Source organism: Ranitomeya variabilis, chromosome 6, assembly GCF_051348905.1.
Source record: "Ranitomeya variabilis isolate aRanVar5 chromosome 6, aRanVar5.hap1, whole genome shotgun sequence".
Classification (NCBI taxonomy): Eukaryota; Metazoa; Chordata; class Amphibia; order Anura; family Dendrobatidae; genus Ranitomeya; species Ranitomeya variabilis.
The window spans coordinates 227,167,728-227,191,369 of record NC_135237.1 but is presented as its reverse complement, the minus strand read 5'-3'; the positions used below and the strand labels follow the sequence as shown (position 1 = coordinate 227,191,369).

General features: G+C 43.3%; 2 protein-coding genes across 2 annotated transcripts in view; both read left to right on the top strand.

Annotated features, from left to right (window-relative positions):
* TRIO (trio Rho guanine nucleotide exchange factor) overlaps nt 1-23,642 on the top strand; it is a 3,555,343-nt gene that overhangs the window by 456,943 nt on the left and 3,074,758 nt on the right.
* On the top strand, nt 7,116-23,260 carry LOC143782093 (uncharacterized). The gene is made up of 4 exons (XM_077269208.1): nt 7,116-7,166; nt 10,075-10,405; nt 10,659-10,903; nt 23,102-23,260. Exons 1-4 carry the CDS (start codon nt 7,116-7,118, stop codon nt 23,258-23,260), a joined length of 786 nt encoding a protein of 261 aa, XP_077125323.1.

Genomic DNA, 23,642 nt, shown 5'->3' with positions numbered 1-23,642 from the left:
CCCACACAGGGATCGGCTCGGTTTCATGAGACGCCGACTTTGCCAAAAGTCGGCGACTTATGAAAATGAACGATCCGTTTCGCTCAACCCTAGAGGTGAGTGATAAGTTTCATGTGTGATGCTCTGCAGGTCCGGCAGCTGCGATTCTCTGCACACGGCGGGGCAGGTTGGAGAAGGTGGCGGTGAGGCAGGGCTGGGGCGGTGTCTCCTCTGCCCGGAGCTGGGAGAAGGGAGCAGGTTTCTGGCTGGTACTGGAAGTTTCACTCTCTGGTGATGGAGGTGGCGGGTGGCTCCGCTCCGGCCTGTGTGAAGTGATAATCCCCGGGAGGAAGGTCAACAAGTCACAGGAAGCCATACCACTGCGGGTGTTGCTGTGGTGCTGCGTGTACACAGGTGTACGCCGAGGCTGGAGGTGAAGGTGCGCGCTTCGTCACCCCTGTGGGGGTCCTAGCAGCAGGCGGGCACTGCACATGCTCAGATTCACCTGGGACTGGTGTACGGGGGGCTACCGCCAGAGACACCTGTGGAGCTCAGGTGCCACCAGCAGGACGCTACTATTATACATATGGGGGAGCTGATGTCTTTGCCTTACAAATGGTGATTGAATACAAAGTATCAAGACATTGATAAGTTCCCCCAGGTAACCTTGAGAACCATGCTGGTTGTCATCGTTTTCAGTGGCAGTGCGATACCACGTGTAAAACCAATATTAACCTGTGGTGGAGTTATGTCAACTAAAGTGGGTCTTAAAAATAAAAATTGGGAAAATGCATCCCCTCCCCCAGTATTGTGACTCTGGTCGCTCCCGTCAAGGTCCAATATGGTGTATTTGGCGCCTCAGATTACAGGACACACGTATCCGTGGTACTGAAAACGCCATCTGTGCCTGGTGGAGCCTTTCCCTGCAGATGTCAGCACTTAAATCCCCAAAAAATCCACATTTAAATGTTTTGTCTGATGCCGCACACTCCGGATTGGGAGGAGAGTGACGCCGATGATGTCACGTCTACACTCGTTCTTCTGGGACGCCACGATTGTCCGGCGCTTATAGGTGCGGAGTCATCAGCACCAATACCCAGAGAGATCACGTAGATCCCACCGCTACCACCAGTTCTCAGGGGACACAACTCCGCTGCCTCCGATCGTCAGGACAATTACGCTATTGACTGACGAGTGATGGAGGAGGCCGCAGTTGCTTCCACTACTACTACTTTATTTAATTTGCAAATGAGAATCACAGCATTCTCGTACTTGTATACTAAAGCTTGTTTTTATTGTCAGCGCTCCGTTTACTAAAAGTGAGTGCCGTCTAAAATCAGTTTGCAAGTCTGCGCTTACTCACTGAGGCTGGTTTCACACTTGTGCTTTTTTTGTCCAAGTCAGGAAAAATCGTGTTTTTCAGCCAAATCCTGAGGTTATGTGCACACGGTGTGGATTTTGCATACAGTACCATGTAAACCTATGGAAAACAAAATCCGCTGTGCTCATGGTGTGGAAAATACTACACGAAAACGCTTTTCTTTGTGCGGATTCCGCAGCGTATTACACCTGCTCATCAATAGGAATCCGCAGATGTTAAAATGCAGGTGAAATCTGCACAAAAAAACACTGGAAATCCGTGGGTAATTCGCAGGTAACTATACAGCAAATAACCTATACCCTTAGTTTATAGAGTAGATAAAAACATACCTTTATTTGAACAAGCTAAAACCATGAGACAACTACAACAGATATACACATAAAACACACAACCGTGCTCTCTAGCAAGAACCCTAACTGGGGTACTGCATAACCACTGCCTGCCAGCGGAGGTTGGCACCCTAAACACAAATGCGAGATTGGCGCCCCCACTCGTCGGCGGCTGACCCTATAGCTCCTAACATGCGTCCTATGCCAGAAAGTGTACCATACACACTGTCATAGATACCTGACAGGAAAGTTGTTAATCAGACAGCATAGATAGATGGTAGATATATGTAAACATGGAATTTTTATTCTACCCTTAACAGGGCTGCATGTGGCAGGGTGAGAGACACGGACTGAAAACACAGGTGCAAAAAACAAAAATGTGCTTGTGCAAAAAAAACAACCACTCGCTACCTCTGTACCCTGTCCAGAGATGCCCTGCCTGACTGTGGAGGTTGGCACCCTACTGTGCAGCAGATATGGTGCCCCCACTCAACGATGGCTGACCCTGGAATGACCCTATGGATGTGCTAAGACTCAATCCAACCTGGATAAACAAAATATGGGGTATATCTGCATATCTGGGCCTCCTGATGAGCCTTGTGGCGAAACGCGATGAGGTGTTCAGCTCATCAATATGATAAGTATCGGCTCTTATCCTCTGTAATGAGATATGATGTGTATTATCGGTTATGTCTCAATTTTTTGTCCACTGACCTGTGGAGTTATGTTCCTGCCTGCCTGCCCTGCTTTATGGGATAAATGATATCTTTAATTATACCCCATATTTTGTGTGGTTGTTTTTTTTGCACGAGCACATTTTTGTTTTTTGCACCTGTGTTTTCAGTCCGTGTCTCTCACCCTGCCACATGCAGCCCTGTTAAGGGTAGAATAAAAATTCCATGTTTACATATATCTGCCATCTATCTATGCTGTCTGATTAACAACTTTCCTGTCAGGTATCTATGACAGTGTGTATGGTACACTTTCTGGCATAGGACGCATGTTAGGAGCTATAGGGTCAGCCGCCGACGAGTGGGGGCGACAATCTCGCATTTGTGTTTAGGGTGCCAACCTCCACTGGCAGGCAGTGGTTATGCAGTACCCCAGTTAGGGTTCTTGCTAGAGAGCACGGTTGTGTGTTTTATGTGTATATCTGTTGTAGTTGTCTCATGGTTTTAGCTTGTTCAAATAAAGGTATATGTTTTTATCTACTCTATAAACTAAGGGTATAGGTTATTTGCTGTATAGAGATTTGATTATTAACCTAAGCTGTAGCATCAGCACTTGTTTTCTTAATTCGCAGGTAAAACACAGTTCGATTTACCTGCAGATTTTTAAAAAATGTTGCGGGAAAATCCGCACACAAATACGCAACATTGGCACATAGCCTGATCCTTTCAGGATCCAGTTTTTTTTCCTTTTACTTTAATTGTGTCATTAAGAAACCTGAAGTAACTGGATTCTACCTGACACCATTAAAGTGAATGGGCAAAAACGGAATCCTGAAAGGATCAGGATTTGGCTGAAAAACCTGATTTAAAAAAAAAAAAAACGCAAGTGTGAAACCAACGACATTGGATGAGTGCAGCTGCGCGGTACAAGTGTCAGTGTGGGTGCGCACAATGTGGCTGCACGCTCGCTCTGACGCCTGTCTGCTCTTGGCTTCCCTTTGAACACCTTCAGTAAAGAGGAGGGTGAATGAGCAGACAGCATGTCTCTATATCACTAGGCCTCTCCTCACTGAAGCAATGGTTAGGGCACCTATTTTAATCTTTTGATGACTTTGGAAAGCTGAAGGTATTAGTAAAACACTCAAAAGACTGAACCTGTGCGCAGCAAGTGCAGACTTTCATTTTTTTAGCGTTTAATTAGTGCTTTTTAAAGCGTTTTACAGATTAGATCTGCCTTAAATAGATGTCATGTGCACAGACTCAGTGTGTGACGTCAGTAAGGGGCGCGACCACGAAAAGTGCCTAGGGCAGCATGAAGGCCAAATGCGGCCCTGTATGTATCCATCCTGGCCCCTCATATGTATCCATCCTAGTCCTTTGTCCCGTCCCCATATATCCATCCTGCCACCCCCTTTATATCCATCCGGGAACTTTGTCCTGCACCCATATATCCATCCTGGCCCCTCATATGTATCCATCCTAGTCCTTTGTCCTGCACCCATATATCCATTCTGCCGCCAACCTTATATCCATGCTAGTTCTTTATCCTGTCCCCATATATCCATCCTGCCACCCCCCTTATATCCATCCGGGTCCTTTGTCCTGCACCTATATATCCATCCTGCCACCCCCCTTAAATCCATCCTAGTCCTTTGTCCTGCACCCATATATCCATCCTGCCGCCCCCATTATATCCATCCTGGTACTTTTTTCATGCCCCCATATATCCATGCTGCCTCCCCCCTTATATCCATCCAGGTCCTTTTTTCTTGCCCCCCATATATCCATCCTGCCACCCCCCTTATATCCATTCGAGTCCTTCTTTCCTGGAGATAGAGAGACAGCCAGCCAGGGAGACAGAAAGACAGCCACAGAGATGGCCAGAGACACACAGCCAGCCAGAGACACACAGATGCAGCCAGAGACAGCCACAGAGAGACAGCCAGACACAGACAGCCACAGTGACAGAGACAACCACAGTGACAGAGAGAGCCACAGACAGAGACAGCTTCATCGACAGCCACACAGAGAGACAGCCACACAGAGTGACAGCCACAGAGACAGACAGAGATAACCACAGAGACAGCCACAGAGACAGGCACAGAGAGAGACAGCCACAGAGAGAGACAGCCAGACACAGGCAGCCACAGAGACAGACAGCCACAGAGACAGAAAGCCACAGAGACAGAAAGCCACAGAGACAGACAGCAAGACAGAGACAGCCACTGAGACAGACACAGCCACAGAGACAGACACAACCACAGAGACATATAATAGTAGACTCGGCACACACCAAAGCGTAAATGTTGTGAAGAGGGGGGTTTATTAGGTAAAGTACATACAGTGACGTTTCGGTCTAATCACTAGACCTTCATCAATGTACTGAAAAATACAACAAAATATAATATAAACATAACTGAAATATTTACAAGGTGGGTCATTATACAATCACTTACATAGAAATATTAGCAATGTACATATGCAGTGAAACATCAGACTTATAGCACTGATAGCAATAATCAGTACAAGGAGCAAGGCCATGAGGATCCATAGCGAACAATAAATCCCAGATGAAGATCATTAAACTGTTAAATATGTGGATTTATAAACAGAAACTATATTGGAAATGTATATCAGATATACAAGAAGCGCACCTACCCTCACAATAACAGTGAAGCGGGTACCCCCGAGTTGTAGTATAGACAGTCTGTCCTAAAGGGGGGGTGGGAAAAAGGCCATGTGTTACTAAGTGCAACCCAGTGAGGCTGCGAAAAAGGTGAGAGCTTCCATCCAACCAGGATGAAAGACTCCATACCCAAATCACAATATAAGAGAGTAGAAAGAATTGTTTCCAAACAAGACCTGCGCATACAACGGCTACAAGAGATGCGCTCTAAATTCGCAGAGAGGGGATATCCCCCCCATGTCTTAGACCCCATTGAAACCACCACTGCCATGCAGCCAAAGCCCAAGTCAGGAAACCGCATCCCTTTCGTCCATAACTACCACCCTATGGCGTACTTACTACACAAATCTATAAGGCGACATTGGCATATCCTAGGGACAGCACATCCACACATAAAAGAATGGCCTTGCTCCTTGTACTGAGTATTGCTATCAGTGCTATAAGTCTGATGTTTCACTGCATATGTACATTGCTAATATTTCTATGTAAGTGATTGTATAATGACCCACCTTGTAAATATTTCAGTTATGTTTATATTATTTTTTGTATTTTTCAGTACATTGATGAAGGTCTAGTGATTAGACCTAAACGTCACTGTATGTACTTTACCTAATAAACCCCCCTCTTCACAACATTTACGCTTTGGTGTGTGCCGAGTCTACTATTATATATATTACGGCTTGGGTCCCTACTTGAGCACCACCTCTTCCTAGTAGTGCCTACGTTTATACCTTACAACCACAGAGACAGACAGACAAACAGAAGATTCCTCTTACCTTCCTGTGCTCCCAGAGGCGGTGTCGTCCTCCTCTGCAGGTCGGCGCGCACATAGTAAAATGGTTGTCAACCTAGCAAAGGCTGGCGGCTAATGTGCGTCTGTCGCATGCGGCGCATGACACTGACGTCATACGCCGGTGACGACGGGCGCTCACCTGTCGTCAGAGAGGATAGGGGCACGCGCCGCAGCGGTTCAGGTAATGACCGATTCGTGCGCTAGCCCTGCACTTTGCGCTTTTAAAGTGCCCGCGTCCCTAAAAAACGCAGACTTTTTTTTAATTTTATTTTATTCCTCCTCTCCTGCCCCCAGAGACAAGGGCCCACCGGGGAAACCCCCTATACCCAGCCAGGCAAGTCCGACCCTGCGTACAATAGGTCACAAGAAAACAATCTCAGAATCACTGGTATCTGTTGAACTTTTCAGACTTATGACCACATAAATTGACACTGATCAGAATTGTGAAATTTGGCCTGGTCATGAAGCTCGGGGGTGAAGGGGTTAAAGCGTTGTAAGAGGAATCCCTCTCTTATAGGGGTGAACCTAGCCTCTCTGCTGTCTGAGGCGAACGGCAAAACGGCGCCCCCCCCATAGTAAATTTTTAAAATCGGTAGACATAAATCTTTCATACTGATGTTTATCTATCCTGTAAAGCTGAGTACAATAGTGGACAATTTAATTTAGATAAATAGTAAAAAAAGTTTCCAAACAAAAGGATGTTGTCGGTGCCATCACAAGCACATACAAGAACAGCACAGAAGTGTCCAGAATAAGGATCAGTAATGGCAATGGCAGGCTTGGCACAAGCATACAGACACACAGAAGGCTGGCAGAGCGTTGGCCCTGTAGGCAGGCACAGTCCTGCATCCCTCTAGCACAGGAGGCAGCACTGACTGCCAACTTATTATCTTTGGCTCACGCCTACAAAACTCTGCCTCCACTGCACTAAGCTGGTAAAATGGTGTGTCTTCCCCAACAGACCAAGCCTCCTTCTCCTGAAATGCTTAGCCAATCACAAGCGCCGCACAAGGGCCTGTCTGGACCTAATAGTGGGGGCTTCCTATTGGGTTAAGTAAGGGATGTGAGAGTGGGAAGGGGGACGAGCGCCACCGACAAACCACCGCTCGGGAGAAACAAGTGAGCAATTACCTGGGGAGGTATTATGGAGACAATATCCTTGAGCACAGCTATGATGGGGATAACTCTCATGGACACAGCTATGATGGGGCAACTCATGGGACACAGCTATGATGGGGGTAACTCTCATGGGAAACAGCTATGATGGGGATAACTCATGGGACACAGCTATGATGGGGTAACTCTCATGGGACACAGCTATGATGGGGTAACTCTCATGGGACACAGCTATGATGGGGATAACTCAGTTTCCTATGTTGCAGGATTGCAATGTATCAGTAAAATTGGATGTAGCATCTGATTATTTTTTTGTAACCATAGACTTGAATGGGCACAGTCAAGAGAAAAATATATCCATAACACAAACAGTCATCTGAGACAAAAAAGTTATATAAAGTACAGATTCTTGTTTGTAAGGAATTTGGATATATTTAAAAAACGAAGTACAAATCTAGAATTAGGGATTCTCTACATTACAATCGTAGCATCAGCCAAGTGAATACATTTACAAAAATACACAAAAGTATTTAAAGCTAGCTAGCTGCAGACTGAACACACCAATAATGCTTACATCCAAACTACCTTTTTTGCCAGGTATATGGGTTTTTAGCTGTATAGTATATATTATGTTTTACTATAAAAACAAACGTATACCTGGCATGTAAGCCTGACCATCACAGTCCATGGTCAGCTCTGCCTCTGAGTACCTCTTTTCTGAAATGCAGACGCTCGGCCACAACCGGATTACAAGGTCTTATCCTCTTATGTATTTTAGTAACAGACAGGTGGAACTGATGTGCAAATGTAGGACTTCTATTGTGTGAGTAAGCTTACAAATACTGATGTAAAATACCGACCAAATACTGAATGTGTGAATGTGGCCATAGATTTGTATAGGTGCTCGTGATCCAGTGATTGGATGCACCCGCAGCATGCTGCGATTGTTGGCTCATACCGAATCAAGATGAGAGATTGAGGGTTTTGGTGGAGTTAGGTGAGGTTGAAAGTATGGTTTAATTGAGATTATTGAAGGAGTCTGTGTCATTTTTTCAATTAAAGGAGTTTGCTCTGGCTTTGTCTTTATTTATAATACAACTATAGGATTAGTAATGGATAGGTGTCTTATAGACACCTCTGCATTAATAAGCCGTGGGCTTGATGACACCTGACAATACAAAGGTGATGTCAACCCCTCAAATATGTTTCAAAAAACTGACCGTCACATCCAAACATAGACTAAGTGTGAACAGGTGCTGAACCTAGAGTCACCAACTCATATACAGTCAAGTAAATAAGGCAGCACACTGCAGCGCTGAAGCATGCAAACATGAAACATGAAAACTGAACTGCATTACTGCACTAGAAATATGAAAAATGAGAGCGTTTAGCGCATAAAAATGCCAATTTTATGTGTACCTGGTAGCCACTTTAGAGCATCTCTCATATACCAGGTCCTACGCTTTCCTTTCCTCGCTGAGAATATTCTCAGCGAGGAAAGGAAAGCGTAGGACCTGGTATACGAGAGATGCCCTAAAATGGCTACCAGGTACACATAAAATTGGCCATTTTTCATATTTCTAGTGCAGTAATGCAGTTCAGTTTTCATGTTTGCATGTTTCAGCGCTGCAGGGTGCTGCCTTATTTACTTAACCCCTCAAATATGAACCCTGCTTGCCACCGCTACAGGGCAAGTAGGAAGAGGCGGGCAAAGCTCCTTTCCTGGGCAGCTGGGGGGGCAATATCCATGGCCCCTTACCAGTCTGAGAATACCAGCCCCCAGCTGTCCGCTTTAGCAAGTTTGGTTGTCAAAAATGGGTGGACTTCACATCGTGTTTTTTTTTTTTATTTAAATAATTAAAAATTATGGCATGGGGACCCCTCTATTCTTGATAACTAGCCTTGCAGAAGCTGACAGCTGAGGGTTGCTGCTCCCAGCTGTGAGTTTTGCCTGGCTGGTTAACAAAATTACAAGGGAACCCACACCGTTTTCTTTTTAAATTATTTATTTACAGTGCAGGAGTGGCATATGAAGTGGCATACTCCCATCCACTGCTCCTTCTCTCACTATTATTAGTGGCGGCAAGTGTCGGATGATGAGAGCAATTGTCCCATCAGCTGACACCAGTGACCAGAGGTAAACTTTATACCTCCGATCACAGCTGAGCGCTCACGCTGTCTTCGGAAAAACCTAAAAAAATCCTACTTATCGTCCCTGTACTCCCTCACAGCATCTTGTTCTGGCGCCACCAACTGCAGCTGCCGGGCAATAATGTGTGCCAGCTACTTTAGGGAATGAATATTCACTGCCCTCCACGTCTATGAGAGTGGAGAGAAGTGAATATTAGTTTCTTTTAAGTAGCGGGCACACGTGCAGGAAGCTGGCTGCTGACACTGTGCACTAGGGTGACCACAAAAAATCGATGTTGGAATTTTGTCCGTCTGGACCCCACAAAATGATTCCCCTTTCCGGATATTGAGATAGCCAAAATTTGAGCTCGATCAAACGACGTTAACCCGTGCCGCTCGTCGCTCAAAGTTTGAAAAAATCTGAATTTTTGCCCAAAAAAGCTGACATATGAAGCCATAACTCCAGAATGGTAAATAATAAAGACACGCTTAATATCTCAAAAGAAAGCTAATGTTGTTCTTCAAAATTTATATTTTATACATAATTATTATTTTAAGTCAAACTGAGTTAAAACATCTTATAGCCCCAAGAACGTGACCTGGTACCACTAGGAGCATACTTCGTATATTTTGTTATTAAGTGATACATTTTTTTTTTTTTGGTATATTTTTGAGTTTAAAGTAGAAATATAATAAAAAAACAAGTAATACTGATAAGTCTAATGACTTTTTTTATTTTAAAATATAAAAATGAGGTATTTAATACATATTGAAATAATATAATATATAATATATATATATATATATATATAATATATATATTATATATATATATAAATATAATATATATATATATATATATATATATATATATATATATATATATATATATATATATATATATATATATATATATATATATATATATATATATATATATATATATAATAATATAATATATACACATGCATTTCTGTCGGATAACTTAGCATGAGCAAGATGCAATTACTAAGCTGGAAAAAGTTCACGCCGCGTGGAGAAGTCTTCAAAAAGACTGGAAGAAAACATCGGAAACGGCCAAGAACAAATTTAAACAGTTTGTTGAAAGGTTGGATGATCTCTTTGATATTGCTCAACAAGATGCCTTGGCTCTGTTGAAATCGGAAGAAGATAAGGCGTTTCTCGTGAAACAGAGGCAGAAGGGCCGCCCAGGTTCCATGGCTGGAGTGGACATCAAGTTGTGTCAAGCTGAAGAAATCAAGGCGCAAAAGGAACTTGCAAAAATGAACCGACAAATCCAAGAAGAAACTTTTGATATTGGTGAGTTTATTTTATTATTATTATTCTAAAAAGTAGATAAACAAATAAGTAAATAGTTTCAATATAATTGAAAGAAAATTGTACAATGCACATGAAAGCATCATTTGGCATCTTTATGATTGAGTTTATATTCTTAAAATAATACCTATTGATAATTAGAAGTAGGTAATTTAGTACCTATGTATTATTACTATTCTGCTAAAACGACACGTTTTTATAGTCTTTTTTTTCTCTTTCTTTTGTTACTTCTTAGAGACGGATGATGAAGACAAGCTCGAAGAAGGAAAAGAAGAAGAAGATACTGAAGAGGACAACATCTACCAGGAACTTGAGAGCTTGGAGGAAATGGACAACATCCCTGAAGAAGCTGCAGAAGATCCAGGACCATCTGAGAGCAAGAGGATGAAACTTTCATTTGCAAGGGGCGTTAAAGAGATTTTAAACATGAAATTATCCATTGTGTTAGATCGATGTAAGTTATCCGACAGAAATGCATGTGTATATATTATATTATATATATATATATATATATTATATATATTATATATTATATATATTATAATATATATATATATATATATATATATTTATATATATATTATATATTATATATATATATATATATATATATATATATATATATTATATATATATATTATATTATATATTATATTATTTAAATATGTATTAAATACCTCATTTTTATATTTTATAATAAAAAAAGTCATTAGACTTATCAGTATTACTTGTTTTTTTATTATATTTCTACTTTAAACTCAAAAATATACAAAAAAAAAAAATGTATCACTTAATAACAAAATATACGAAGTATGCTCCTAGTGGTACCAGGTCACGTTCTTGGGGCTAAAAGATGTTTTAACTCAGTTTGACTTAAAATAACAATTATGTATAAAATATAAATTTTGAAGAACAACATTAGCTTTCTTTTGAGATATTAAGCGTGTTTTTATTATTTACCATTCTGGAGTTATGACTTCATATGTCAGCTTTTTGGGCAAAAAATCGGATTTTTTCAAACTTTGATCGACGAGCGGCACGGGTTAACGTCGTTTGATCGAGCTCAAATTTTGGCTATCTCAATATCCGGAAAGGGGAATCGTTTTGTGGGGTCCAGACGGACAAGATGCCCACATTTTTTCAAACCCATATAAGATCTGGTCACCCTACTGTGCACGCTATTACAGAGAAATGAATATTCACTGCCAGCACAGTGGACACAGGCTTTAGCCACAGCAGCCGGTTTCTGCCTCCTGTGAACCGTTTCTCCGCCGCTGCCGCTCCCCCTCCGTCTTCAGGGACACTCACTCGAGTATAAGCTGAGGGGGGTTTGTTCAGCATAAATAAAGTGCTGAAAAACTCAGCTTATACTCGAGTATATGGTATTTAACCCCTTAATCCCATATGACGTACTATCCCGTCGAGGTGGGGTGGGCCTTAATTCCCACCGACGGGGGGAGTGCGGCCGATCGCGGCCGGGTGTCAGCTGACTATCGCAGCTGACACCCGGCACTATGTGCCAGGAGCGGACACGGACCGCCCCCGGCACATTGCGATCAAACATGATCGCAGTGTTCCGGCGGTACAGGGAAGCATCACGCAGGGAGGGGGCTCCCTGCGGGCTTCCCTGAGACCCTCGGAGCAACGCGATGTGATCGCGTTGCTCCGAGCGTCTCTTACCTCCTCTCCCTGCAGTCCCCGGATCCAAAATGGCCACGGGGCTGCATCCGGGTCCTGCAGGGAGTGGCTTACCAAGTGCCTGCTCAGAGCAAGCACGTGGTAAGCCTGCAGCACTGTAAGTCAGATCACTGATCTGACAGAGTGCTGTGCAAACTGTCAGATCAGCGATCTGTGATGTCCTCCCCATGGGACAAAGTAAAAAAAAAAATTTCCACATGTGTAAAAAAAAAAAAAAATCCTAAATAAAGGAAAAAAAAATATATAATTCCCATAAATACATTTCTTTATCTAAATAAAAAAAACAAAACAATAAAAGTACACATATTTAGTATTGCCGCGTCCGTAACGACCCAACCTATAAAACTGCCCCACTAGTTAACCCCTTTCGTAAACACCGTGAGAAAAAAACGAGGCAAAAAACAACGCTTTATTATCATACCGCCGAACAAAAAGTGGAATAACACGCAATCAAAAAGACGGATATAAATAAACATGGTACCGCTGAAAACGTCATCTTGTCCCGCAAAAAACGAGCTGCCATAGAGCATCATCAAATAAAAAATAAAAAAGTTATAGCCCTCAGAATAAAGCGATGCCAAAATAATTATTTTTTCTATAAAATAGTTTTTATCGTATAAAAGTGCCAAAACACAAAAAAATGATATAAATGAGATATCGCTATAATCGCACTGACCCGAAGAATAAAAATGCTTTATCAAATTCACCAAACATGGAACGGTATAAATGCCCCCCCCAAAAAAGAAATTCATGAATAGCTGGTTTTTAGTAATTCTGCCTCACAAAAATCGGAATAAACAGCGATCAAAAACTGTCACGTGTCCGAAAATGTTACCAATAAAAACGTCAACTCGTCCCACAAAAAACAAGACCTGACATGACTCTGTGGACCAAAATATGTAAAACTTTTTTGCTATAAAAAGCGTCTTTTAGTGTGTGACAGCTGCCAATCATAAAAATCCACTATAAAAAACGCTATAAAAGTAAATCAAACCCCCATTCATCACCCCCTTAGTTAGGGAAAAATAATAAAATTAAAATAAATGATTTATTTCCATTTTCCCATTAGAGTTAGGGCTAGGGTTACGGTTAGGGCTAGGGTTAGGGCTAGGGTTACGGTTAGGGAAAGGGTTAGGGCTAGGTTTAGGATTGGGGCTAGAGTTGGAGCTAAAGTTAGGGTTAGGGTTGGGGCTAAAGTTAGGGTTAGGGTTGGGGCTAAAGTTAGGGTTAGGGTTTGAATTACATTTACGGTTGGGATTAGAGTTAGGGATGTGTTAGGGGTGTGGTTAGGGTTACCGTTGGGATTAGGGTTAGGGGTGTGTTTGGATTAAGGTTTCAGTTAGAATTGGGGAGTTTCCACTGTTTAGGCACATCAGGGGCTCTCCAAACGCGACATGGGGTCCGATCTCAATTCCAGCCAATTCTGCATTGAAAAAGTAAAACAGTGCTCCTTCCCTTCCGAGCTTTCCCGTGCGATCAAACACGGGGTTTACCCCAACATATGGGGCATCAGCGTACTGGGGACAAATTGGACAACAACTTTTGGGGTTCAAGTTCTCTTGTTACACTTGGGAAAATAAAAATTTGGGGGGCTAAAAATCTTTTTTGTGGGAAAAAAATATTTTTTATTTTCACGGCTCTGCGTTATAAACTGTAGTGAAACACTTGGGGCTTCAAAGTTCTCACAACACATCTAGATAAGTTCCTTGGGAGGTCTAGTTTCCAATATGGGGTCACTTGTGGGGGGTTTCTACTGTTTGGGTATATCAGGGGCTCTGCAAATGCAACGTGATGCCTGCAGACCAATCCATCTAAGTCTGCATTCCAAATGGCGCTCCTTCCCTTCCAAGCTCTGCCATGCGCCCAAACAGTGGTTCCCTCCCACATATGGGGTATCAGCATACTCAGGACAAATTGGACAACAACTTTTGGGGTCCAATTTCTCCTGTTACCCTTGGTAAAATACAAAACTGGGGGCTAAAAAATAATTTTTGTGGAAAAAAATATTTTTTATTTTCACGGCTCTGCATTATAAACTGTAGTGAAACACTTGGGGCTTCAAAGTTCTCACAACACATCTAGATAAGTTCCTTGGGAGGTCTAGTTTCCAATATGGGGTCACTTGTGGGGGGTTTCTACTGTTTGGGTATATCAGGGGCTCTGCAAATGCAACGTGATGCCTGCAGACCAATCCATCTAAGTCTGCATTCCAAATGGTGCTCCTTCCCTTCCAAGCTCTGCCATGCGCCCAAACAGTTGTTCCCCCCACATATGGGGTATCAGCACACTCAGGACAAATTGGACAACAACTTTTGGGGTCCAATTTCTCCTGTTACCCTTGTGAAAATACAAAATTGGGGGCTAAAAAATCATTTTTGTGGGAAAAAAATATTTTTTATTTTCACGGCTCTGTGTTATAAACTGTAGTGAAACACTTGAGGGTTCAAAGCTCTCAAAACACATCTAGATAAGTTCCTTAGGGGGTCTACTTTCCAAAATGGTGTCACTTGTGGGGGGGGTTTAATGTTTAGGCACATCAGGGGCTCTCCAAACGCGACATGGTGTCCCATCTCAATTCCAGTAATTTTTGCATTGAAAAGACAAACTGCGCTCCTTCCCTTCCAAGCTCTGCCATGCGCCCAAACAGTCGTTTACCCCCACATTTCGGGTATCAGCCTACTCAGGACAAATTGCACAACAACTTTTGGAGTCCAATTTCTTCTCTTACCTTTGGGAAAATAAAAAAATGGGGGCAAAAAGATCATTTTTGTGAAAAAATATGATTTTTTATTTTTACGGCTCTGCATTATAAACTTCTGTGAAGCACTTGTTATTATTATTATTATTATTTATTTATAAAGCACCATTGATTCCATGGTGCTGTACATGAGAAGGGGTTACATACAAGTTACAGATATCACTTACAGTAAACAAACAATGACGGACTGATACAGAGGGGCGAGGACCCTGCCCTTGCGGGCTTACATTCTACAGGATTATGGGGAAGGAGACAGTAGGTTGGGGGTTGCAGGAGCTCCGATGTTGGTGGGGCGGTAGCTTCAGTAGTGGTGAGGAGGCAGCGGGGTCAGTGCAGGCTGTAGGCTTTCCTGAAGAGATGAGTTTTCAGGTTCCGTCTGAAGGATCCGACTGTGGTTGATAGTCGGACGTGTTGGGGCAGAGAGTTCCAGAGGATGAGGGATATTCGGGAGAAATCTTGGAGGCGATTGGATGAGGAGCGAATAAGTGTGGAGGAGAGAAGGAGGTCTTGGGAGGACCGGAGATTACGTGAGGGAAGATATATGGAGATTAGTTCAGAGATATATGGAGGAGACAGGTTATGGATGGCTTTGTAGGTCAGTATTATTAATTTGAACTGGATACGCTGAGGGAATGGGAGCCAGTGAAGAGATTTGCAGAGGGGGAAGCGGGGGAGTAGCGAGGAGAGAGATGGATTAGTCGGGCAGCAGAGTTAAGGATGGACTGGAGAGGTGCAAGGTTGTTAGCAGGGAGGCCGCAGAAAAGGATGTTGCAGTAGTCAAGGCGGGAGATGATGAGGGCATGCACAAGCATTTTAGTAGATTGAAGGTTGAGGAAAGGACGGATTCTGGATATATTTTTGAGCTGGAGGCGACAGGAGGTGGAAAGAGCCTGGATGTGCGGTTTGAAGGACAGGGCAGAGTCGAAGGTTACTCCGAGGCAGCGGACTTCCGGTACGGGGGAAAGCATGATGTCATTGATTGCGATAGATAGGTCAGGTAAGGAGGATCTGTGGGGTGGGTCAAAGTGCTCACCACACATCTAGATAAGTTCCTTAAGGGGTCTACTTTCCAAAACGGTGTCACTTGTGGGGGGTTTCAATGTTTAGGCACATCAGGGGCTCTCCAAACGCAACATGGCATCCCATCTTAATTCCAGTCAATTTTGCATTGAAAAGTAAAAAGTTGTATCGAAGAAATTTTACCACTATCATGAAGTACAATATGTCTCGAGAAAATAATGTCAGAATCGCAAAGATCCGTTGAAGCGTTCCAGAGTCATAACCTCATAAAGGGACAGTGGTCAGAATTGTAAAAATTGGCCCAGTCATTAACGTGCAAACCAACCTCGGGGCTTAAGGGGTTAAAAAATCATACAATGTGATTTTCTGTTTGTTTTTTTAATTTTATTTTTAGATTCTGTCTCTCTCAGTTGAAGTCTACCTATCATAAAAACTACAGACCTCTCCATTCTTTGTAAGTGGTAAAATTAGTAAAATCGTCAATGTGTCAAATACTAATTTACCCACTGTATGTGTAGCTAAAATCAGGATCTATTAACGCTGGCCACGAGCCTGCTTTCACAGGGGTTTCGTTATGACTGGTACAGTGGTCTTTTGCTGAACCCCAAATGTCTTGACAACCCATTGGCGCCCTGTGACCACATGACAATGTTCCTGATGGGTAGGGTCTGTGACACACTTCCAGACGAGGCGTGTTAAATGCTGTTGTTAGTCATTGACAGCAGCATTTAACTGACTAACAGCCTGGGTTGGGTCTCAGAGCCACCTATGGGTGTTGGAGGCACTTGATCGCTGATTTAATCAGCCATCAAGTGAAGGGAAAGATGCAGGCTCAGTTTCAGCGCTTGCATCAAAGACAGTGACATGATTGAGGATGTAAGTATAACTTATTGTACAATCTGTTGTGAATTCCGCTCTTGGGCTCCCTCCGGTGGTTGTAAGTGGCATTTTTGCGAGTTCTGCTCTTGGGCTCCCTCCGGTGGTTTTAAGTGGTACTGCTGCTCCTTGGATTTAGTAGTCAGCAGCTGCTTCCACTGATTGTCTTTCTGGCTCGACTATTTAGCCTGGTTCTATCCTTCAGCCTGTGCCAGTTGTCAATGGTTCCTGCTTGGATTCACATCTTTGCTTGGATTTCCCTGATATTCTGACCAGTTCAGCAAAGATAAGTCCTTGCTTGTTCTTTTGCTGTCCACATATTGTGGACTTAATCGTTCTGCACATTCTATGTTTTTTCTTGTCCAGCTTGTCACTATGGATTTATTCAGCTAGCTGGAAGCTCTGGGAAGCAGATTTACCCTCCACACCTTTAGTCAGGTGTGGAGATTTTTGTAAACTCTGTGCTGGATTTTAATACTGACCCCACAGTATTCTGTCCTGTTCTATCTATCTAGCGAGATTGGCCTCCTTTGCTACATCCTTGTTTCATTCTGTGTATGTCATTTCCCTCTCCACTCACAGTCAATATTTGTGGGGGGCTGTCTAACCTTTGGGGATTTTCTCTGAGGCAAGATAGCTTTCCTGTTTCTATCTTTAGGGGTAGTTAATCCTCCGGCTGTGACGAGGTGTCTAGGGAGTGACAGGAACATCCCACGGCTACTTCTAGTGTGCGTGTTAAGCTCAGGAATTGCGGTCAGTACAGGTACCACCTCCTCCAAAGCACGTCCCATGTTGCTCCTAAACCACCAGGTCATAACAGTACAACTGGCCAAAAATGAATTAAATGCATCTCAAAAGAAGGGAAAAAAAATTCTGAGCCATTTTTTTTTCTGCAGTCTGTTTGGTCTTTTTTTTCCTCTTAATCTCTGGGTGGTTCAGGATTTTGGCGCTGGCATGGATATTCAGGGTTTGTTTTCTCGTGTGGATCAACTTGCTGCAAGAGTACAGAGTATCCAAGATTATGTTGTCCAGACTCCGGCTTTAGAGCCTAAAATTCCTGCTCCTGATGTGATTTTTGGGGATAGATCCAAGTTTTTGAACTTTAAAAATAACTGCAAATTGTTTTTTGCTTTGAAACCCCGTTCCTCTGGTGATCCCATTCAGCAGGTAAAAATTGTCATCTCTCTGCTGCGTGGTGACCCTCAGGACTGGGCATTCTCCCTTGAATCAGGGGATCCGGCATTGCTTAATGTAGACACATTTTTTCTAGCGCTCGGATTATTGTATGACGGACCTAATTATGTGGATCATGCAGAAAAAATCTTGTTGGCCCTATGTCAGGGTCAGGAAGCGGCAGAATTATACTGCCAGAAATTTAGAAAATGGTTTGTGCTCACTAAATGGAATGAGGATGCTCTGGCAGCAATTTTCAGAAAGGGTCTTTCTGAAGCCCTTAAAGATGTTATGGTGGGGTTCCCCACGCCTGCTGGTTTGAGCGAATCTATGTCTCTAGCCATTCAGATTGATCGGCGCCTGCGCGAGCGCAAAGTTGTGCACCATATGGCAGTGTCCTCTGAGCGGAGTCCTGAGGCTATGCAATGTGATAGGATTTTGACTAGAGCAGAACGGCAGGGATTCAGATGTCAGAATAGGCTGTGTTTTTACTGTGGTGATTCTGCTCATGTTATTTCTGATTGCCCTAAGCGTACTAAGAGGGTAGCTAGGTCTGTTACCATCAATACTGTACAGCCTAAATTTCTCTTATCTGTGACCCTGATTTGCTCATTATCGTCCTTTTCTGTCATGACATTTGTGGATTCAGGCGCTGCCCTGAACTTGATGGACGTGGAATTCGCCAGGTGCTGTGGTTTTTCCTTGCAGCCTTTGCAGAGTCCTATTTTTTTGAGGGGCATTGATGCTACACCGTTAGCCAAGAATAAACCTCAGTATTGGACTCAGCTGACCATGTGCATGGCTCCAGCACATCAGGAAGATTGCCGTTTTCTGGTGTTGCATAACTTGCATGATGTTGTTGTACTGGGTTTTCCATGGTTACGGGAACATAATCCGGTGCTGGATTGGAAATCTATGTCTGTGACTAGTTGGGGTTGTCAAGGGGTACATAGTGACGTTCCTTTGATGTCAATTTCCTCTTCCCCCTCTTCTGAAGTCCCTGAGTTTTTGTCGGATTTCCAGGATGTATTTGATGAGCCCAAGTCCAGTTTCCTTCCTCCACATAGGGACTGTGATTGTGCTATTAACTTGATTCCTGGCTGTAAGTTCCCTAAGGGCCGACTTTTCAATTTGTCTGTGCCAGAGCATGCCGCCATGCGGAGTTATGTCAAGGAGTCTTTGGAGAAGGGGCATATTCGGCCGTCTTCATCACCATTGGGAGCGGGATTCTTTTTTGTTGCCAAGAAGGATGGCTCCTTGAGACCCTGTATTGATTATCGCCTCTTGAATAAGATCACGGTCAAATTCCAATACCGTTTACCTTTGCTTTCTGATTTGTTTGCTCGGATTAAGGGGGCTAGTTGGTTTACTAAGATTGACCTTCGAGGGGTATATAATCTTGTTCGTATTAAACAGGGTGGCGAATGGAAAACTGCATTTAATATGCCCGGAGGCCATTTTGAATACATTGTGATGCCTTTCGGGCTTTCTAATGCTCCTTCTGTATTTCAGTCCTTCATGCATGATATTTTCCGCAATTATCTTGATAAATTCATGATTGTGTATTTGGATGATATTTTAATTTTTTCCGATGATTGGGAGTCTCATGTGAAGCAGGTCAGGATGGTATTCCAGATCCTTCGTGATAATGCTTTATTTGTGAAGGGGTCTAAGTGCCTATTTGGAGTTCAGAAGGTCTCTTTTTTGAGTTTTATTTTTTCTCCCTCGTCTATAGAAATGGATCCTGTTAAGGTCCAAGCCATTCATGACTGGATTCAACCCACATCGGTGAAGAGCCTTCAGAAATTTTTGGGCTTTGCTAATTTTTATCGCCGTTTCATTGCCAACTTTTCCAGTGTGGTTAAACCTCTGACCGATTTGACGAAGAAAGGCGCTGATGTGACGAATTGGTCCTCTGCGGCTGTAGAGGCCTTTCAGGAGCTTAAACGCCAATTTACTTCTGCCCCTGTGTTGCGTCAGCCGGATGTTTCTCTTCCTTTTCAGGTTGAGGTTGACGCTTCTGAGATTGGGGCAGGGGCCGTTTTGTCTCAGAGGAATTCTGATGGTTCTTTGATGAAACTGTGTGCTTTTTTTTCCAGAAAGTTTTTGCCTGCGGAGCGCAATTATGACGTTGGCAATCGGGAGTTGTTGGCTATGAAGTGGGCATTTGAGGAGTGGCGACATTGGCTTGAGGGAGCCAAGCACCGCATTGTGGTCTTGACCGATCATAAGAATCTGATTTACCTCGAGTCGGCCAAGCGGCTGAACCCTAGACAGGCTCGATGGTCCCTGTTTTTCTTCCGTTTTGATTTTGTGGTCTCGTATCTTCCGGGATCTAAGAATGTTAAGGCTGATGCCCTCTCTAGGAGTTTTTTGCCTGATTCTCCTGGAGTTCTTGAGCTGGTTGGCATTCTTAAAGAAGGGGCGATTCTTTCTGCCATCTCCCCTGATTTACGGCGGGTACTTCAGGAATTTCAGGCTGATAAGCCTGACCGCTGTCCAGTGGGGAAGCTGTTTGTTCCTGATAGATGGACTAGTAAGGTAATTTCTGAGGTTCATTGTTCAGTGTTGGCTGGTCATCCTGGGATTTTTGGTACCAGAGATTTGGTTGCTAGGTCCTTTTGGTGGCGTTCCTTGTCGCGGGATGTGCGATTTTTTGTGCAGTCCTGTTGGACTTGTGCCCGGGCCAAGCCTTGCTGTTCCCGCGCTAGTGGGTTGCTTTTGCCTTTGCCGGTCCCTGAGAGGCCCTGGACGCACATTTCCATGGATTTTATTTTGGATCTTCCTGTTTCCCAGAAGATGTCTGTTATCTGGGTGGTTTGTGACCGGTTCTCTAAAATGGTCCATTTGGTACCTTTGCCTAAATTGCCTTCCTCCTTTGATTTGGTTCCATTGTTTTTTCAGCATGTGGTTCGTTTGCATGGCATTCCAGAGAATATTGTGTCTGACAGAGGTTCCCAGTTTGTTTCTAGGTTTTGGCGGGCCTTTTGTGCTAGGATGGGCATTGATTTGTCTTTTTCTTCGGCGTTTCATCCTCAGACAAATGGCCAAACTGAGCAAACTAATCAGACCTTGAAAACCTATTTGAGATGCTTTGTGTCTGCTGATCAGGATGATTGGGTGGCTTTCTTGCCGTTGGCCGAGTTTGCCCTTAATAATCAGGCTAGTTCGGCTACTTTGGTTTCGCCTTTCTTTTGTAATTTTGGTTTTCATCCTCGTTTTTCTTCGGGGCAGGTTGAGCCTTCTGATTGCCCTGGTGTGGATTCTGTGGTGGACAGGTTGCAGCAGATTTGGACTCATGTGGTAGACAATTTGACGTTGTCTCAGGAAAAGGCTCAATGTTTTGCTAACTGCTGTCGGTGTGTTGGTCCCCGGCTTCGGGTGGGGGATTTAGTCTGGTTATCTTCTCGTCATGTTCCTATGAAGGTTTCTTCCCCTAAGTTCAAGCCTCAGTTTATTGGTCCTTATAAGATTTCTGAGATTATCAATCCGGTATCTTTTCGTTTGGCCCTTCCAGCCTCTTTTGCCATCCATAATGTTTTCCATAGATCTTTGTTGCGGAGATATGTGGTGCCCGTTGTTCCCTCTGTTGATCCTCCTGCCCCGGTGTTGGTTGATGGGGAGTTGGATTATGTGGTGGAAAAAATTTTGGATTCTCGTTTTTTGAGGCGGAGGCTTCAGTATCTTGTCAAGTGGAAGGGTTATGGCCAGGAGGATAATTCTTGGGTTGTTGCCTCCGATGTCCATGCCGCCGATTTGGTTTGTGCTTTTCACTTGGCTCATCCTGATCGGCCTGGGGGCTCTTGTGAGGGTTTGGTGACCCCTCCTCAAGGGGGTACTGTTGTGAATTCCACTCTTGGGCTCCCTCCGGTGGTTGTAAGTGGCATTTTTGCGAGTTCTGTTCTTGGTCTCCCTCCGGTGGTTTTAAGTGGTACTGCTGCTCCTTGGATTTACTAGTCAGCAGCTGCTTCCACTGATTGTCTTTCTGGCTCGACTATTTAGCCTGGTTCTATCCTTCAGCCTGTGCCAGTTGTCAATGGTTCCTGCTTGGATTCACATCTTTGCTTGGATTTCCCTGATATTCTGACCAGTTCAGCAAAGATAAGTCCTTGCTTGTACTTTTGCTGTCCATATATTGTGGACTTAATCGTTCTGCACATCCTATGTTTTTTCTTGTCCGGCTTGTCACTATGGATTTATTCAGCTAGCTGGAAGCTCTGGGAAGCAGATTTACCCTCCACACCTTTAGTCAGGTGTGGAGATTTTTGTAAACTCTGTGGTGGATTTTTCTAGTTTTTAATACTGACCGCACAGTATTCTGTCCTGTTCTATCTATCTAGCGAGATTGGCCTCCTTTGCTACATCCTGGTTTCATTCTGTGTATGTCATTTCCCTCTCCACTCACAGTCAATATTTGTGGGGGGCTGTCTAACCTTTGGGGATTTTATCTGAGGCAAGATAGCTTTCCTGTTTCTATCTCTAGGGGTAGTTAATCCTCCGGCTGTGACGAGGTGTCTAGGGAGTGACAGGAACATCCCACGGCTACTTCTAGTGTGTGTGTTAAGCTCAGGAATTGCGGTCAGTACAGGTACCACCTCCTCCAGAGCACATCCCATGTTGCTCCTAAACCACCAGGTCATAACAACAATCATGGAGAAAAAAAAAGAGAATTCAATGCTTTTTTGTCTGATGTATCTATGGTATACTGACATACATTTAACAGTATTTCATAATTAGTTGGGTTTTTTTAAGTTTTTTTGACAAATACACCGATTCTATTTTTCAAGACTGGCCATTTTCTTGCCAATCTTGATTAAAGGGATGTGGTGGACTTCTGATTCATGAAAAGGCACACACAATGTTCACACTGCTTGCACTTATTCTCTACTCTATGCTACACAGTAACACAATCCAGGCCACACACACTGTATGTTACTCTCCATGCTACATACATAATTGCAAGTACACTGCATGGTGCAGAAAGCATGAGAACATGTTTTTCTGCTTCAGGCTAGTGTCACACAAACGTTTTTCTCACATCTGAGAAAATCTGTCCAACTATGCTAGTCCGACTTTGATCAAAGTGTGGTGTGATTTTCTCGGAGGTGGAGTAAAAAAGTGCGGTCCGTTGTTTTTTGTTTTTTTTTCCACAGATCATTAGAGTTAAACAAGTGAACGCCATCCAATTCTCGAAGCCAAATCTTGCATGTTGCAGTTTTATTCGTGAACCGACTCAATCTGAGGAAATCGGACATGTGCACCGCCTGGTAGAATTACACTGTGTTCCAAATTATTATGAAAATTGGATTTAGGTGTGATAAAGGTTTAATTGTTTTTCAAATAAACTCATGGATGGTATTGTGTCTCAGGGCTCAATGGATCACTGAAATCAATCTTAAACACATGGGATAATTAGTTTTCCAGGTGATTCTAATTAAAGGAAAACTACTTAAAAATGATGTTCCACATTATTAAGCAGATCACGGTTTTCAAGTAACATGGGAAATAAAAAGGATCTCTCTGCTGCTGAAAAGCATCAAATAGTGCAATGCCTTGGTGAAGGGATGAAAACATTAGAAATTTCCCAAAAACTTAAGTGTGATCATCGTACTGTTAAGAGATTTGTGGCTGTATCTGAGCACAGATGTGTTTGTGCTGATAAAGGCATAATGAGGAAGATTTCTGCCAGGCAAG

Coding starts and splice junctions, on each gene's coding strand:
- LOC143782093 (XM_077269208.1), top strand. CDS start 7,116: ATGGGACACAGCTATGATGGGGTAACTCTCATGGGACACAGCTATGAT. Junction 7,167..10,074: donor TGGGACACAGCTATGATGGG/GTAACTCTCATG, acceptor CGGATAACTTAG/CATGAGCAAGATGCAATTAC. Junction 10,904..23,101: donor TATCCGACAGAAATGCATGT/GTATATATTATA, acceptor TTTTTTCCACAG/ATCATTAGAGTTAAACAAGT.